Raw genomic sequence first — 19,787 nt, forward strand, 5'->3', positions numbered from 1 at the left:
GCTTTAGTTCCCCTTTCTTTGTCATATTTGGAAAAAAGGTACCTGCCCACACCTTAGATCCCAAAGCATACACTCGGCTTTATCTAGAAATACACACTTTGTGGATGATGGGGGAAAAACGGAAAAGGCGCTATTCAAAAATTCATTTAATGAATTAAATTAAATTTCAGAGAACAGTGAATTCTCTTTGCAGTGCAACAATGAATGCCCTTTCAGTGCCTATAGGGCCAGTCAGAAAAGGAGACTGAAACTTCAGAAATTCTGTTCTGGGCTACAGCTGAAATCCCCTTTATACCATCTGAACATAGTCATCCAACCCAGGTAAAGGCGGTTGTTAAATTTCACTTCTCTTTAGAGTTTGCTGTCAAATATGTCTAAAGCTCAAGGCCAACCATCATCTGGTTTCAAGATGTCAGTAAATTCCTCAGTGGAAAGGAGAGACTTGTATTGATGAAGGTGGTAAAAGCAAAGGCAAACAGACTACTGAAATGGAATACCACTCATTGAACAATGGAAGAGCTGGTGCTCATTACACTGAGCTTGGCGTTACATGCGGGGCCCTCATCTGCAAGCATTAAAACAAGTGGTTTCCTAAGAAACTTTCTGCACCCTTTGCCACTGCCCCAGTTGGAGGAATGCTTATGCAGTCGTCATCAAATGGGGCTGCATCCTGGATAAATCCGGAGGAGTAGGTTGCTGCGGCAGAGGGGGATGAGAGTGGAAGGAAGTGGCAAAGGCAGGGACAAAGAGGATAGAAAGCAGAACATGGGAGGAGGTATCGAGCAGCATGTCTATCAGAAACACTGCTTTCCTCTCTCTTGAAGAGGATTGAATCCAAAGTGAGTCATGCTGCTGCCTCAACATCGTAACCATTTTCCGTTGGCTGTGGATGTCCTGCTCTGTTTTGTCCTTCAGCGTTGTCCCTGTCCCAGCCACCTCCTGTGTTCCCGCTGGCTCCAGGGCTGCTTAGTCTGCGTTCTTGAGGAAGGGTGGAGGAGGCTTCAGTATGAGAAATGTTCGTGGGTACAGTTGTGATGTTTCCAACAGAAGCACCATTTCAGCAGCTTGCACAAGCTAAAGTAATTGTGTGAAATAAAATGGTTCGGTTTCTCAGGAGCTGGCTGTAGTACTCATTAGGTAACCAGCTATACCAGTTACAAGTGAGCATTTCTGCTGGCACTCTGCTAATTTTTCCTTTGAATTTTATGAGTCATGCCACAATGTGAGGTTTAGACGTGTATTCCGCACCGCAGTAAATACTAAACAGGAAAAGCTCCTAAGAATAAATCATGATGAAAGGCTAAAACATTTTCCACAGCTTTCAAGTTTGCCTGTGCAAATTTCAAATTACCCAAAAACACCATCTTTTTTTTGTTCCCTCACACATCTTTCTAAAAGGGCTGTTATTTGATGGGTAATACTTTTTTTCTCCACCATTTTCATATTGTCTCAGTCTGCAGGCAGGAGACTTCCAATGGCCAAGTATGAAGTTGCACTCAGGATGGGAAAGGCACTGTGTCAAAACAGTACAGGAAAGCTGTGGCTTACAAGCTTGAAGAAATGGTTGTATACAGAATAATTTTGACTTTCAGAAATGGTGATTTTTTTTATTAGTCTAATTCATTAGAAGAATATACAGCATGGTGACAAAAGAAAGCTCTTTATCAGCATTAAGTAGCTGTTGTTAATGGTTGTTGTAATGGTTGTTAAAAACAATGTGGTTTTTCAACCCAAAATACTTCGTTGAGGGCTTTTCTCCCCCACATGGTCAGTGTAAAACACAAGCAAGAGAACCCATTCTGCTAAAGGAATAAAACCCTATTGACAGCCCTAGTGGTTTCTCTTGAGAAACTTGAAACTTAATATAGCTGTAGTCCTGTTGACCTGCAGTCAACTTCCCATGGCAGAGGAGAACTATAAAACGTAAAGATCTCTTTGGATCATGGAATTATATTTATTTATTTTTTTTCCTGAAAGCTGAGTGTAGTAATAAAGCTGTGAGCAGTGGAGCTTTTCCATTATTTTTCTTTCTGTATTTGCCACTACAAAGAGTGTATTTTATAATAAGTATAAATAAATATATGTGTGTATATATTAACAGTTACAGTACTGATATTTAGAATGACTAGGGTCAGACTGAAAGCTGTGAGACATGGTGGAATAAGAAGGGTATGAAGGCTGGAGTATCATCAGGAGATCTGTGAAAGTCTGAAGTATAGTTTTAAGTGCGCTGGTGGCAAAGGAGATTCATATCAAAGGCAGTGGAAAGAACCTCCTAACTTCTTGCAGCTTGATGGTGGTCAACTTTACTCCTAAAATGTATTTTAAAGCCCTTTATGCTAGTGCTCTATAGCTAATACATTTACTGGGGCTCTGCTTTACACCGTCTCAAGTTGGCTGTCTACAGATGACCCTTCAGCAGCATCTGAAGTTTCCTCATGTGGCTCTTAACTTCTCTGTTTCTGATTAAAATCTTGGTCATGTGGAACAAAGGACCTTTGAGTGGGTTTTCTGAGGTTTGCCAGATTGCTTAAGGCCTTTTTAGCTACCACCGTGTTTTCTTGGATTTATATCTTTCATTACAGTATTGAACTGCCAAGTGGCACATCAAAGACGGAGTTTGATATCTTTGCATTAGCAGACCAAAATCACATTCCTCTGGGTAGTAAAAAGAGGCTCCACCCATGCAAGAATATTCTCAGAGGAAGATTTCCTGTGTCTTGTGATGAACCAAAGGGGTCAGGTTTTTCTTAGGGAGATTACTGCATCCAGTTTCTAGGAACGTATAGTGACTTCTTACAGGACTATAATTTGTACAAAACCAGAGTAGGGGCTGCATAGGTTGAGAGAGTGCCTCATCCTACTGTCAGCTCCATGAAAGTTGTTGAATAGGTAATACTTATTAGAGTATTTATTCTTTCTGTTGCAGTTGCGTTCATAGGCTATTGTGAGGATTGGGATCCATAGTGGCAAACATAAAACCACCTGGTATGGCTCTGGTCTTGCTCCAGATGGTTGTACAAGAGGCTAAGGGGTGAGCCAAACAACTGTAAGGAAAGCAGACAAGAAAGCTTAGAACAGACCTACTCAAATGATGAACTTGGGTCTGAATCTGGGCAGATCCCAGACAAATAATGCCTGCTGCATTGCTGTTCAAGGTCTCAATATTTCTTACTCTTGCCCTGTCTCTTGGGGGCCAGCTTAAGAGCACCTTTACAATCCTTAGCTGTGAGGAGAGTGTGCAGTGCAGAGCTAGAACAAGAACACTGAATTTTTTGCTAAATGGACTTCGATAAAAGTGAATTTAGTAGTTCTGGCTCAGGTGCTAGGATAGCGCAGTTACAGAGGTCAGCAACATGAACTCAATGGATCCAAACAGTGGAAAGTGTTGTTTTTCCATCAGCTCATCAGACAACTGGCTCCCAACATAGTTATCCACTGTTAACAGATTCTGTGTAGGCATTGCAGTTATGTTATTTATTTTGCAGCCTGGCACAGATTAAAAGTTCTCTGGCAACTCTTCTCCAAGGCTTTGAAAGCCTTTATGAAAGACATCAGTAGGCAAGCCACACTCACGAAAAGCTGTGGTAACACAGTGCCTTTGCAAAGCCTCCAAAAGACTGGGCCGGGGGGAGGTACACAGACCTACTCAAAAATGTAACCTGTGGGTGCAGGGTGGCTGCTGCCTCTTATGGATTCTATTTGAAGATTTCATTGAGTTAGATCGCCTGCTGCCTCATGAATTGGGAAGTGAATAGCATTGCCTTCTGCACTGAAGGAAGGAAACCATGAACAGGAACTTACTGGAGTTTTTCTTTTACCATGGATATTTCCAGTAGTTGTGGAGAGGTGGAGATCACCTGGTTTTATGTCATTTAGAAAACTCCTCTCTTTCATTTGCTGGGTATTTTTAAGCATTCCTGCCAATGTATCTGTCCTGTCAACCATATACATCTTTTACTCCTGTTACCTCAGAAGTGATTTTCCATATGGAATATCGGTGTGTAGGAAGGGTTAAAATCTTGAAGCTATTGAGTCCTTTTTGATTTGACATTGTTGAGTGAGCTGCAGAAAACCTACCTGTTCTTGAGCATACTGCAGAGTAACTAGAAACAACGGAGCAAGGGAGAAACTGAAAAACCCAGTCCCAGTTCTGCAGGAGAATATTTATGAAACTGAAAGGCTCCTTCTGGACTTCAGGTTCAGTAGATACTGGTTTTGCTATCATGTTTGTCTTGGGTTTGTTAATTATTGAGGTTTCTTTTCTGAGTTTTTGAAAGTGAAAGAAATTCTCGTGTGGGCTACAACTGGAGAGTTTTGTGCAGGACCAAGGCAAGACAAGGACAAAATTCTTTTTCAGAGATACTCTGTTGTATTTTGGAGCTTGGTCAGTTTAAGATAATGGGTTTTATGGCTGTGTTAAACCTGTACAAGACAATGATAGTGACTTTTTTTTTGCATCAGAAGCTTTCATAGCTCTTAGGCAGATTTCAGCTCTAATCTTTATTGCAAGCTTTATTTCAAGTTTTTGCAGACTGTTCACAAAGGAGAAACCAAGTGTGGTATCTACATACTGGTAAGTAGAGCACTTCATTAGGGTGAGACAGGTACACAAACTGAAACAAAGGAGTTTTTCATCTTTTTCCTCTACTTAGGGTACTTGAATACACTATCTCTAAGAAGACAAAAGAATTAAGAGGAATGGGTCGATGCATGCTCAGTTACTGAAGATAAAAATCAGAGTAATTTGTCTGCCATCTATTGTCATCGACAATGCAATTAGAAGCTCTGATTTAGACTATCAGGCAGCTCACAGTTTCCATCTCGTTAGCTCTGTCTGTCTCAGTCATCTGACTAACCTTGTACAATTGAACCTAGTATCTGACAGAGGCTTGGGGCTTTGATGAAACCAAGCGTATCAGCCTTGGAGTGCAAAAGTAAAGCTTGTTGGTTTGAGAAAGCAATATGAAATGATACCCTTTTTTATTGCCGTGGCAGTTCAGTTGGTTGTTCTTTCAGCTTCTCACCTGGCACACATTTAAGAGCCAAATAAGAACATTATTGATGACACAGCATGGTAGTGACTGAGACTGCTGTTTTCTGTTCCTCAGTGTGAATGAAATTCAATGAGAATGAGGTACCTCACCTGCATCAATGCTTCCAGCAATCCTGCTAGATAAATATCTAGTAAATATCTACGTACTTCAATGATAGAAAAATCTGTCTTTCTGGTTTTACATCGATTTTTAATTGACCCTTAATGATCAGGGTAGAAAGTGGCATGTTTGCAGAAGAAGCTAAGACAATTTTTGGAAAAAGTTAAAGATTTGTGACTTCCAACTGTCTGTTCTGCATAATGTAACATTGCTACCTTAAAGTAATTGTTTATTGTGAGTTGCTTAAAGTATAGAAAACAAAAAAAGCATAAAACTAGAGATGGAAAGACCAATTAAGGAGGAGATTTTAAAAATTTGTCACAATGTGGATTATGTTTTCAGAATGTTTTTTTCCTGAAATCACTTTTTCTTGCATAGTACCTTGGGGTAAGGATTCCCTCAGAGAACTGATATCAGGGCAATATTGATAATGCATTTTATCTGTTGTATAGTTCATAAATCTACCAAAGAACTGTATTTTATGAGGTACTAGGTACATCTTGGATTTGCAACTGTTTAGTCTGACCTGATCATGTTAATTCCAACACAGAAGTAAGACTACCAAAGCATTTTTTTTTCATTGGGTTTTTGTTTCTCTGTTTGTTTTAATATATTTATATATGTTTTCTGGCAGATAATAGAATAAATTGTCAGAATTTTTCAAGACAATATGGTACTTACTAGAAATTCAGGAATGATCTTACAGGCTGGAATACCTGGGAAACTAGCAAGGCTTTTTTGCTACTTATTAATTAGCATGATTTTGAACACAGGTAGGTACCATGATCACAATCAGACATGTTAGAAAAGAATGTGCCACTCTCCTCAGTGGTAAGGCCACAGTAAAGTCACCATAGGCCCCTAATAAGCAATTTCCTAATGCAGCACTGGGAAGATTTGAAGTTTTCTTGAGAAACAGTATTGTTATTTCTAGGAAACTGAGCAGTGGCTGTCATTAGTAGTGAAAATGAAGATGAATGCAAGAATTTTGAACAAAGAAACCTTACCTTTGTACTAGAATAGTGAAACAGAAAGAAATAATTTGTCACAGCTTTAGTGAAGCTGGGTCAGGTGGTTATGTCCCACCACGCCGTGGCTCACAGTCTCACTTTGCACTCAAAGACACTGTGCTGCAGGCTCGTGCCAGGACACCCTTCTCCACTCTAGTGTGATCACCGTCTAATTCTCATGTGTGCTTTGAATTCACCCTTTGCATTCCCCTCTCACGTGACGTCATTTAGTCAATGTCATGTATCAGTGTTTGGATGAAGTCAGAGGTTTTTGTTTAAAAGGGGGGCAAGTTTTGTAGGGAGGCCTGCTGTATTTTATTATATATATATTTATATATATACACACTGGCTGATTTAGTTGAGAAACTTTTGGACTCAAAAGTCCAGTATATTCTAAGAGGGGCATACATAAAAAGGGTATTGTCCTATAGGAGGACAGACCTGCTCCTCCTTGGCTGGGATTGCTCTGTCATATTCACTCTGCAGGAGGTAGGACAGATGGTTAAATAAACCAGCCAAGACATGGATGTGGGGAAAGCATAGAGTAGTGGAGCAGAACCATTCAGTCTTGCCAACAGCTAATGCCTACCAAAGTGCTGTCAAAGTAATCAGAAATCTGTGTCTTCTCCCACATTGACTGCTTCCTACAGTAAAACCACTGGCTAAACCTGTCTTGACTATCCACCCTCATCCCAGTTTCATTGAGGGAAGTGATGGACACAGATTTTTTGCAACTCATGGTATGCATCATTTATGATCACGTTTGCATCATAAATGTTGTTAACAGGTCCCTGTGACAAAGGTGCGAAGATGCTAAAGATGTGGTATTCTTTCCTGCTGTGTTTGCTGTCCTTGCAGCTTGAGGCTAATCCTGGTCTTAAAGTGAGGATTACTCAGAAGGGGCTGGACTACGGTATGTCAAATATTGCCAGAAGTTAATTTATGATAAATTTATGCACTGAATATAGTTCCTTAATAAAGGTGCAGTGTAGAAACAAGCTCCTTAAATATTGAAATAGAATCACACACCTCACACCAGTAACACTCTTTGTCTGTTCTCTCACTTATTTCTTTCCTTTTTGGGCACCCCAGGTGTGAATTTATCCTTTCTTTGTTGATTGCATTCTCTTACAGCCCAACAGTGTTTCTACCACACTCTTCATATTGATCTACTTTCTTAGGACCAGAATGAGATGGTCATATAATCGTTCCTTTTTTAAAAGTGTTGAAAACTTCATTGAAAGTGCAATATTTACTTGACAATAATAAGACATAATTGAGGAAATAAAAGCTTACAGTTTTGTACCAGCCATGTAACTGCACACCTTTACTCTCATTCCTCCATTTGGGGTGGGATAGTATCTGCATATGCCATTCTTTCAAAAAATCTAGTAACCATCTGCCATAATTGTGCCCCTTAACAGAACATCAGCAAGGTTGTGCAGGATACTCCTAATGTCCACAATGTATTTTCCTTACTCTTTCTACTCATGCTAACTCTCACTGTGTTTTACCTAAGACTTACTCCATGGGTGTGGAGGGCACGCAGTATAATTTCAGTTGTTTACAGAATTAACTTTAATAATAAACTTAACAAGGCACAAATTCAACAAAGGCTGGGTCATGCTAAGAATTAATCGTCATTTATGGACTGAACATGCTGACAGGTAAACAATGGACTTGTGAGATGAAAAGTAGAAGCTCAGGGTTTATGCCTTCAAGATGAAAGCAAGGATCAGGTCCACTTATTTCTCTGTATGAGCATTGTTTTAAAGGCTTTTGCGGAGTTGAGAAGAGCAGGGCAAACATCAGTCACGCAAACCAGAACTGATCTCCATATCTTTTTATGACACACGGGAGAAATCGCTCCCTAGGGATCTCTTATGGCTTTAGAAATGAGAATTCAGCCTGGTATTTCCTAGTGTGAGCCCAGTAGTTTTTGTGACATTCAGCATGGCCTTCAAGTGCTGAACAAACAGACTAAGTTTGCACACCCCTGCATTAGCAGTAAGAACAGACATTAACAGTGTGCCTCCCAAAGGTATTTCTCATATTTGAAGAGCATGGTGCCTGTCACATCTTTTCCTTTAATATGAGAGTTGAAGGCTGAGGCACTAGATCCTGCCTGCACGCTCGTTGCCTGCTGCAATAGTCTTGAGAGAAATTCCACCTGGGATCACTGGCTGCCTTAACTGACAGTCGTAAGAGAGCTTTAAGTTATTTCAGTCAGAGCCCATATGTTGCTTTGGAGGCAGGAGTTCCCAGGGAATCATAACTTACCTCTCCTTCATAAACAATCTATTTTAAGAAAAGATATTCCAGCGTTATCACTGATTTCAATTTTTGGCTTTTTTAATGCACTGAAAAAAGGAGAAAAAATAGATATTTTTTATTCAGCAACTGTGAGGCCAAAAGCTAACGAAACTCATGCTAAAAATATTTGCAAGCAGGACATCATTCAATATTAAAGTTTTAGCAGTGGCTTTATCAAAGATAAGCAAAAGGAAGGAAGACACAATGAATTTGGGATTTAAAGTTCTGTTTGTTGATGATGGGGGTCTGTGTGTATTGTCAATGCACAAGTAACATTGAAGCATTCAAGAAAGCAGGGATTCATTAAAGCAAGGAGAGAAGGTAAAGAAATGTCAGAGATCTGCAGTATGCTGTAATGGATAAAATGCAGTGGCAAAACATATGTACTCTGAAAGAAACAGGAAGAAAATATTTAAGAGGATTGTCTTTAAACCTCAAACAACTTCCAACAAGCCAGGTAGTTCCGCATTTGACATAGCAGCACTTCAAATGCATATATCACACTTTTTCCGTAAGTAAACACTACTATGTAGAAGTCCTCTTGCTACTTCTTAACTGGCTTTTTCATTCAACAGTTATGAGACGATCTGAGGTAAAGGTGATGATCAAGTGTGTCCCAATGCATTCCACATTGTGAGTGAAGGAAGTGTAACGGTTTCAGAAACCTAACAAGAGTTCTAGAATATAAAATACAACTCAAGGATGAGATGATCCTAACAGATGATCTTGATCTTGGGTTAAATAATTTGTATGTGAGGCTAATAGAAGTTATAAATGGGTGCATAAGTAGTTGGAAGGAGGTCTAGGTAAGGATCATAGAATCGGAGCCTTTCAAGAACTATGTTAAAAGTGATGATTGAATTATTTGGCAGTATATCTGGACCTTTGGGTGCCTGAATCCAATCTGCAAGGCATGTGCTTTCCTCTGTCCCCTTGTAGGCAGGACGATTGGGATGGAGCTCCTGAAGCAAGCAGTATTGAAAGAGACCTTCCCAAGCTGGAGTGGGCAGGAGACTTTCTCAGTTGTTAAGGTCAACTATGTTATTTCAAGGTAAGTAAAGGAAATATATTTCAAAGTTTTAAGATGAAACAGCTTATTATTACTGCATAGTAATAATTATGCAGCCATTTTTTGGTCAGTGTAAAATCTTAATGGTTCATCTAACTCTGCTCCCACTGCCCAAACACTAATTTGTTTTGTAAGTACATCCTTCCACCACACTCAGAGATGAGCTTTAGAAAGCTTCTGAAGGAGCACCTTGACTGTTTTTTCACTCGATTTGTATCGGAGTTTGGGGCGAGACAGGTCTAAGCATGGCTATGTTACAACAGGGAAAATGGGTGGGAAAGAGGGCAGAATTGATGATATTAACAGAGTGCTACTATGAAGGACCTGTAACAGTGAAAATAATTTGTTTGTGTTTGATGAGAAAAAGCTGACAAAGGGATAAAATTAAAATGTGTGGAGGGGGATGGTGTATCTGGGAGGACGTGGCAGAAAGATGACTCTTACAGAATCTTTTTGGATGGATTTACAATGGCAAATCAGCATTTTGATTGCATAGGGCTTGACACCTATTTCCTGCTGAGGAGAGTCATTGTACCAGGAGCAGCCAGTAGAAAAACAGTTTTATAGAGTTTCTTACAATTTCTCCAAATAAGGAGACTAATACAAAAGCAGTTTGTTCTACAGCCTTCAATCCCATCTTACAGTTACAGCTTTTCCAACAGGTTATAAACAGAAAAACAAAAAATCCTGGTCTTTTAACATTACTATCAAGCCAAGCTCTGCTGCTTAGTAGCATTTTGCTTCCTTTTCCTTACAAATTACCCAGAGGTTGGGGAATCTTTGTCCTCAGATGTGTGCAAGACTCAAGTGAGCAGGGCTCCTAAGTTGGCCCAGCTTTGAGTTGGGGGGTTGAATCAGAAAATCTCCTGAGGTCCCATTCCAATCTAAATTATTATACGATCTTCAAAACCCCAGTTCATTCTCCTGACCATAGTTCTTGAAATGGGCCATCTTCCCGGTGGAAATATGATTTTAGCTCGCTGCAAACAGGATTACTAAAGGCAGCCTTACTGCTGCCCAAGATTTTATTGGAGAATTATGGTCATTTTAACTAAAAGTAACTGGTGCCTTCTGCCCCAGGGAAAGTAGATTAAAGGCAGTTGTTTCAGAGATCTCTGCCAGATATCAGGAAACAATGAGGAATGTATACTACATGATAAGATCACAGCTGATATCTTTACAACGTTCAGCTCAATTCAACACACTCATTTGTAAGACAATATCCTTGAGTATCAGAAACATTTGTTTTGGCAGGGAAATCTTCAAGTGAAATTTTTTTTAGAAAAATGGATCCTCTCCAGACCCCTTTGCTGAGGCAAGGGAGGGGATATAGGATGGGGAAAGAGAAACTTTGTTGTTCTTCCGCAAATGCTAGCATTCAGACAACCTGGATTTATTTATAGTTGTAGCACCTGGGTTTAACACATGGTTATTTTCGCCCAGCAAGCACATTTCACTTTAAGGAGGTGGTTTGATTTTTTCTCCCAAGGGGAAATTTATGTTTCGGCTAGGCATCCTTTTCTCCCTGTCCAGATATCAGGGATTCTTTTTCCAAGGATGCTACTAAGGGTGATGGTACAGGTGTTTTTCTTTCCTAAAATATACAAGTGTCATTCATTTCTGAGAAATTCTTGTAATGAAGCACGGACTTTGCCTTTTATAGTAGCAAGGTTTTCAGTGATCAGAAGTCCTTACTCTTGTGACATGTAGCCTAATATTCCCCTTTCTGTATTCTGTAGGCTCAGAATTAATGATGTAGATTTCCCAGAAACTTCTGCTTCCTTTATTCCTGGCACTGGCATTAGTCTGTCAGTGGCCCATGCTTCTGCTACGATCAGTGCAGATTGGAGAATGAGCGCGTGGCTGCTGTAAGTATTGCACAGTGCGATGCAGGTGCGGGGGACAGTTCTGGGAGGATTGCAAATGAAATTCAGGAATCTAGATGGTAATTATTATTTTTCAGGTCAGATATTCATTATCATTTAACAGCAATCTATTGGAATAAACTTCTTAAGAAGGAAACATCCCCTGCCAAATAATGTGGGGGGTTTTTTTCCTTTTTTTTTTTTAATTATTCTACCCCACAGGTTGTCTCTTTGGGAAGTATCAGATCAGACATCTGTTAGCATGCTCAATTTTTCCAGACTGCATATTACATGATATTACATGAATATTCAGAACCACAGAGTTTGCAATGGCCACATTTGTTGCTTTCTTTGTACAATATAACTAGAAGGTTGACTCTATAACTAATTATCTATTTGTTGGTACAATGTATATTGTCTTCTAAAGTGCTCCTATTAAAGGAAGGGCACTGTCGCAATGCCAAACATTCAGAACTTTGGAAACTCCAGAATTTGGGTTGCTATGGAAAAGTGACTTAGCTTCATGACATTGTGCAGTATGAGATTGTCTTTAGTGACGTGATTGCATACTGATTTTTCCACTTTTTTATCTTCACATTTTTGCTATAGAATTTTAATATGATATTCTATATTTTCTTGGGGCGGGGAGAGGGATAAAACTTCTGGGGTATCAGCAAAGTTTGCAAGGTGCTAATCTCTACAATTTGAGTTAATGGAGTAACTGGTAACAGAAGTAGGTTTTGCTCTATTGGTGAGCCAGATAGATAGTACAGCAAGATGGATCACAAAGCTGCAAGTTTCATAGCATGTCGTAATTTCAAAGGAGCTCAGAAATGCAGTTCTGCATTCAGTCTTTAATACTGGTGGCTGCAAACTGCTGTCACTGCGTCCCCAGCCTGTCCATTGTACCTTCTGTCATACCAGTATTGTGAGGAAAAGGGTACTGTGTAGAGCAGGGCAAATCAGCGGTTCCCAAACACAAAGCCACCTCTCCCTCTTTCTGGAAGATAAGGACCTGGGAATAATCTGGAAAGACCCCAGATGTATAAGACTCCAAAGACCTCACAGGCAGCAAGGGAGGCAGGGAGCTTGTATGCAGGGTTTGGTGGAGCAGATCATGATGGAGGTGGTCAAAGCCAGCTTTGGAGGAGTTTAGGGTGTGAAGCGTTTTTCTTGACTTTTTTAGGGGCAGAAGGAACAATCTGTGCTGCTCTGTTCAATATGATGTTTTGTGAATGGCTGTAAGTTTAGGCAGATCCAAAATATGCCCTACTCTTCATCCCCTCTGTTCCCTAGTCCTACATGTTGCTTTCAGCATAGCAGACTAAGAGAGGCCAGCCGAAAATAAGCTTTCCAAGGGTGACCATTGACAACCCACCCCTCCAGGCTCTTTCCAGGGTCAGTATGATGGGTCTTATCACAGCTTTTTAGTTTTTATACTGTTATCCCTGCATTTCTAGCCCTCACTGTAGCCCTTCTCTCCACTGCGTCCCAGAGCAATCTGCCAGTCATGATATCTCCTGGCAGGCCTTTTGCTCCTGGGGGCCTGGAGCTGAGACCCTGCATCAGTGAATCAGGATCCCTCCTGAAGAGCAGATATAAGGATGCAGGAACAGAGGACCTAAGGAGCTGGACTTCTCAGTATCTGCCAAGCAGCCCAAAGAGGGAGGAGGAGGGCTGAGATCCTTTTGCGATGGTCCCTGTCACTGAAGGATGGGTAAACCTAGGTTGGAGGACCTCTGGATGTCATTTTGTCCAGAGCAGTCACCAGACTAGATCAGGTCAGCTCTCTAGTGATGGTGTTTAGCCAAGCATGGTGATGCCACAACCTCTCCAAGTAACCTGTCCCAATGCTGCACAACTCTCCTTGGGAAAATGCTTCTCATAATGGTTTGTGGGATGGGGGCTTGGTTAGGGACTGGAAAATGAGGGTCTGAACAGTGATGCTTCCTCCAGACAGCCGCTTAATGCACATATACTGACTGAAAGATGAGTTTTAAAATGGTAGTGGTGGTAGGACGGGCTTTGTGTCTGGCAATACTACTCACTGGTTTGGCCAGGAGTGGTGTATGATTTGGGACTGGGTTAAGATTAATCTTTTGGGGTCACAACTGCTTTCCCCAGGATTTTTGCTTAGCCTGAAAAATAAAGAGGAAAGTGGAGAGACTCATGGTTTGAGCTTCATATTGGGCTGGGCTCTTTTTCCGTAGTATGGTGCAGCCACTGTAGTAATACTTGGGAAAAGAAAACCTGAGTAATCAGGATGAAGGGCTGAAAAGTGATGCTTTCGGTGCCAGTTCTGTTGTGATAAATGAGGTTTTTATAAGGCTATTCTAACATGTATTCAGCTCTGTATCCTGCTTGATTAGTCTACGGCTTCTACAACTCCTAACTGTAGTCCTAGTACCTAAATTTGCTAGAATTTAGGTATAAGGATATTTTTGTTGGGGTCTTAGCAGGGATTTTTACAGAAAGGCAAATGAATGGGTTTGGGGCAGGACAAAAAAATGGAGGAATGCATACATTTAAAAGGCTTCTTGAAAATTCTTACAGGAAGGAGGAAAGTGGAACAATTGCAAAGTTGAGAACCACTGGGTTGTATATTTATGAGCTATTTATGAGCTTCTGCTGCTGCAGTCCCAGAGGCTTTCAGGGTGATTTGTGATGAAGGACTGGAATGTCTTGTGTTGCTGTGAAATTGTGACATTTTTGCAAACTTGTCAAATCCTGCACAACACTGGAAAATTCATGTCCTGGAAACTCATGTATATAATCTGTTTTTGAATACCATGCATGTCCTTAATCTACTTTAATCCCTAGAAAACCCATTCGTCATTCCAGATGATAGCAGCAAGAAGTCCTTTCAAACTTGATTTACAGGAAGCTTCTTAAATTGTTCACTTAAAGCAGATGTTTCCTTGACTGAGTTTGGTTTTTTTGTCCCTGCAGCAAAGACCAAGGAGGAATTACTGTGTCCATCTCAGGACTGTTTATTGCAGTTATCTTCAAAGTATCACGGGATAGCACAGGCCGCTTGTCCGTGTTGCTACACAATTGCCAGCTGAGCATTAATAGGGTAAAAGTCAAGTTCAATGGAGGATCTAGGTATGTACAGAAGATTTTCTAATTACTCTATGGGAAGCAGCAGGGCTTGTAGCATAAGGGCCACTTTTCAAATTTTGATTTTTAGAGATCCAGTTACCTGATATGACTAACTATTGAAGGCTATGAAAAGAGATTTTTAATGGTCTGTTTTCAAAACCAGGCTCCTTTGCTAAGTGTGTAAAGTGTGGTTAATCTACACTTCTTTGTGCATGTGCCAGCAAATAAGCTGACTAGACATACTGCATATGAAAAAGATTGCCATTTCAGCATATTAAAGAGTACAAGATTGCAAATGGAGGTTTGCAGATATGAAGGTGGTCTAGACAAGCTGACAGAATAATAAAACTTTCAAAAGAGAACATGAAACACTGCCTGTAGTTCTCCTCATTTTGATTTTCTAGAAATTTTTTTTGTCTTACTCAAAGACAAAATGTGTCTCATTGAGCATTTTTTATCAACACATTAACGTGAACATTCACAACTTTTTAGACTGCCTTCTAAATAGCCCCTATGAGACTGAGAACCCCTAGCGTTTGTCTGAGACTCACAAATTAATAAAAACAGTCAGCTGTTCAGTCTACCAATATCGCTGTAATTGCTTCTCATCAATATAAATGACATTGATGCCCCAGTCTGACAGATTTTACATTTCAAAGATTTCAATCCATGGTAAAAAGTTATTGTGTTCACTTCCTTTCCTCCAGCTGGATCTACAGCTTTCTATCTGGTTATATTGAGGAGCCCATTCACACCAAATTGGATAAATATGTAAGTTTGCAAAGATGGTTTCAGCTAGTGAAGAGAGGAGTTGAAATACAGGCCTTACATTAGTGACTTGTCTCTCTTTTCATATAGCTATGCCTAAATATCAAATACAAAATCCAAATGATGGATGCACAGCTTAGAAAGCATAAGGGTGAGTTGTTGATAACAAATTTTTGTTAAGTAATTTTCATAGTACTCAAATTGTAGCCTTTTTCATTAGATGCCAAACCATTCCTGCGTTTGCAGTACAAAAAAAAAGTGAAGGAAGAAAAATACAGTCATTGTTCTGTACCTTAACCTGTTCCATACTCCACCGTAGAAATCTCTTGCATGCATCTTATATACAATATTCAGATTTCTTCTGTGCCCATAGCAAGTCACCTGTAATCTTTCAGTCTGTTGTAGCTGACCTGTGTTGTTTCCTCAGATTTTCGAGATGAACATTTTCATGATGATCCTTTATGCTCTTGGTACTGTGGACATAAGAAAACCTGAGTTAGCCGTAATCCACTAAAGACCTAGCAAACATCCCATACTGCACACTGGTTCTGTAAGATCTTGTAAACTTAGCACATCTTGTTTTGAACTTGAGTTTAGTGAGATGATAACAAGATGCTGCAGGAATGCAGTGTCACACTGGGCATGTTTCTCTTCACACCAGTAACAATTCCTGTGTCACTCATGCAGAGACATGAAGACAATAGATACCTGTGTCCAAAAAGCATATAAATGTAAGATTTTCACTACTATAATCAATCCCACATCTTTTTTTTTTTCCTTTTTTTTTTTTGGTTATTGTTGGGGTCTTTTTCCAAGACTATTTGTAGTTTTCACCAATTCAAATTCATTTAATTCCCCTAAATCATATAATTCAGGTCAGAGAGTTTGTTCCCACTCTTCACTTTGCATTGTGGATATTTCTATTATCTGCTCTGCTATTAGGAAGCAGAGTAAGTAGACTTTTATTTTTCCTAAAATGGCCTCTACTTGCTGTGTGCCAAGCACTGGCAAATATTAGTGAAGATCATGGTCATCAAGAACATTTTCTAATGCAGCACATACCTAAACACCGTCATATTGAGGAGTTCATAATCTCTGTGTGAATTCACCATTTCTCTTTAAAACCATCTGATTATTTATACAATATGAAGAGACTTTACAGTCCAATTAAAAATAACAATCAGACTGAAGTTGCATGCGAGCACCTTTCAGAAAAAGTCTTCAATCATATCGTGTGATAAAGTGCCCTCTATTGTTGTGAACAAACATCCCATGTCTGCAACACTGATATGTGTAAAAATGTGCTCATAGAATCATAGAATCATTGGGTTGGAAGGGACCTGTGGAGATCATCTAGTCCAACCCCCTGCCAGAGCAGGGTCACCTAGAGCAGGTTACACAGGAATGCGTCCAGGCGGATTTGGAATGTCTCCAGAATTGGAGACTCCACCACCTCTCTGGGCAGCCTGTTCCAGTGCTCTGCCACCCTCAAAGTAAAGAAGTTCCTCCTCATGTTGAGATGGAACTTCCTATGTTCAAGTTTGTGCTCATTACCTCTTGTCCTGTCCCTGGGCACCACTGAAAAGATCCTGGCCCCATCCTCCTGACATCCACCCTTTAAGTATTTATAAGTGTTGATAAGATCCCCCCTCAGTCATCTTTTTTGCAGACTGAAGAGACCCAAATCCCTCAGCCTTTCCTCATAAGAGAGGTGTTCCAGTCCCCTAATCATCTTCGTAGCCCTTTGCTGCACCCTTTCCAGCAGTTCCCTGTCCTTCTTGAACCGCGGAGCCCAGAACTGGACACAGTACTCCAGGTGCGGCCTCACCAGGGCAGAGTAGAAGAGGAGGATGACCTCCCTTGACCTGCTGGCCACACTCTTCTTGATGCACCCCAGGATGCCATTGGCCTTTTTGGCCACAAGGGCACATTGCTGGCTCACGGTCATCCTGTTGTCCACCAGGACTCCCAGGTCTCTTTCCACCGAGCTGCTCTCCAGCAGGTCAGCCCCCAACCTGTACTGGTGCATGGCGTTATTCCTCCCCAGGGGCAGCACCCTACACTTGCCCTTATTGAATTTCATAAGGTTCCTCCCTGCCCAAATCTCCAACCTGTCCAGGTCTCTCTGTATGGCGGCACAGCCTTCCGGTGTGTCAGCCACCCCCCGCCCAGCTTTGTGTCATCAGCAAACTTGCTGAGGGTGCACTCTATCCCCTCATCCAGGTCATTGATGAATATATTGAAGAGGACTGGACCCAGTACTGGCCCCTGGGGAACACCACTCGTCACTGACCTCCAACTAGACTCTGTGCCCCTAATCACGATCCTCTGAGCTCTGTCTTTCAACCAGTTATCTATCCACCTTACTGTCCATTCATCTAACCCACTCTTCCTAAGCTTCCCAATGAGGATGCTGTGGGAGACCGTGTCGAATGCCCTGTTTAAGTCAAGGTAGACCACATCTACCGCCCTCCCCTCATCTATCCATCCAGTCGTGCCATCATAGAAGGCTATCAGATTAGTCAGACATGATTTCCCCTTGGTGAATCCATGTTGAGTACTTCTGATAGCTTTCTTTTCCTCCACATGCCTTGAGATGATGCCCAGAATGAGCTGTTCCATCATCTTTCCAGGGATGGAGGTGAGGCTGACTGGCCTGTAGTTCCCCGTCTCCCCCTTCTTGCCTTTTTTGAAGACTGGAGTGACATTGGCTTTCCTCCAGTCCTCAGGCACCTCGCCTGTTCTCCAGGACCTTTCAAAGATGATGGAGAGTGGCCCAGCAATGACTTCTGCCAGCTCCCTCAACAGTCTCGGGTGCATCCCATGGGGGCCCATGGACTTGTGAATATCTAATTGATCTAATTGATCCCTCATGTCATCTTACAAAGTATTTCATAGTATTTACCAGTGTTTCACTAATCATATAGTAAAGTTTAGTTCTCAGCATAACCATAACAGAAAAAGGGGACTCTGTCCTAGGTACTCCTTTCACTGCATGGGAGAGATTTCTAAGGAGTGTATTCAGTTGTGAACAACAGGAGAACAAGGCCTAAAATGGGAGGAATCTGTGACATTTTCAGAAAGAAGACTCTCACTTTTTCCCTTATAACAAGTTTTTTTTTTATTTTATTCTTCCTTTACCCACCATTCTTCTTCACATTCATCTTTTCTATAATGCCTTTGCCTTTAACTAAACAATAACTGTTTGTGATGTGTTTTTGTAATAATGGCTGTTTTGTTTTTGTCCATCATTCTAGTCTTAAGCCAGATTGATGCCTTTGCACAAATAGACTATTCCCTAGTTAGTTCTCCAGCAGTCTTCAAATCACACATTAACTTGGATTTGAAGGTAATTTATCTTTAATATCAGTGTGCTTTCTAAGACTTTACTGACGCTTTTTTGTGTTGATTCATTTTCTTTCACTACAGTCTTACTCAGTCTCTCCAATATTTAATTAGAAAAGCAATAAGACATTTGTACATTCTGGGCAAGGGCTATTTTGGAAACCAGATACAATTGTTTAATAAATTAACTGCATTTGTTAATTAATCAAAGCTATTATTTATAATTAAATTATTTCAGAGTTGAAACCCTTCAGAGGTGCTTTATAAACAGCAATAAAGTGTTCTTTAGATACACAGCTCTTCCTCTGCTGCTTGGTCTTCGCCTGTTACCTGTGATATGTAATCATGGTTACCAATGTGCTTGCAATCCAAAGTATTTGTTTTGAGATGACTCAGCATCTTGTATATGTGCAGGTCACACCCAAAGAAAGACTTCTCCCAGATAGTCCTTGAGCAGCACACAGCAGTTGCTTTCTTATCCCTTTTTCACCTTTGTAGGCAAGAGATATCTCAGCAATGCCCAGCTTTTTCAACAGCTTCAACAGTCCTTGTAATTCAGAGCATCCCCATTGCTCTCAGAACTGACTTCAGTTAAGAAAGATGTGCTAGAGCTATGGTTGAAACACTCCCTCTTGGTTATTTTGTTCAAGAAACTTTTACCATCCACAAAAAACACTCTGCAAGCAGGATATATGTAGCTTAGAAGTAGTAAATAATTATTTATCAGCTACTATAGCTAACTAGAACTTATAGGCTAAGCTTTAACGTCCTGACACCCCAATGGGATACTGGATGAGACTTTGCAAGTCAGTTATTCATCAGTTAAGGAAGTTACTAGTCTTCAATGCTCCTTGGAACAGGCTGATTCTCAATGGTTATGAGTTAGAATCATACAATCATAGAATGGTTTGGGTTGGAAGAGACCTTTAAAGGTGGAGTCCCAACCCCCTTGCAATAGCAGGGACATCTTCAACTAGATCAGGTTGCTCAGAGCCGCATTCAACCTGACCTTGAATATTTCCAGGGGTGGCGCATATACCACCTCTCTGGGCAACCTGTTCCAGTGTTTCACCACCCTCATTGTAAAAAATATCTTCCTTGTATCTAGTCTAAATCTACCCTCTCTTAGTTTAAAACCACTACCCCTTGTCCTATCGCA

General features: G+C 40.7%; 1 protein-coding gene across 1 annotated transcript in view; it reads left to right on the top strand.

The window, feature by feature from the left end:
- The window catches only part of LOC141737585 (bactericidal permeability-increasing protein-like), a 28,796-nt gene that overhangs the window by 691 nt on the left and 8,318 nt on the right, over nt 1–19,787 (top strand). Inside the window, exons 2-9 of the mRNA XM_074572530.1 lie at nt 6,954–7,079; nt 9,419–9,530; nt 11,288–11,416; nt 11,782–11,784; nt 14,363–14,518; nt 15,223–15,286; nt 15,374–15,434; nt 18,541–18,632. Of these exons, the coding sequence (XP_074428631.1) occupies nt 6,954–7,079; nt 9,419–9,530; nt 11,288–11,416; nt 11,782–11,784; nt 14,363–14,518; nt 15,223–15,286; nt 15,374–15,434; nt 18,541–18,632 (743 nt within the window). The remainder of the gene's footprint in view (nt 1–6,953; nt 7,080–9,418; nt 9,531–11,287; nt 11,417–11,781; nt 11,785–14,362; nt 14,519–15,222; nt 15,287–15,373; nt 15,435–18,540; nt 18,633–19,787) is intronic.

This window comes from Larus michahellis, chromosome 1 (assembly GCF_964199755.1).
Source record: "Larus michahellis chromosome 1, bLarMic1.1, whole genome shotgun sequence".
Classification (NCBI taxonomy): Eukaryota; Metazoa; Chordata; class Aves; order Charadriiformes; family Laridae; genus Larus; species Larus michahellis.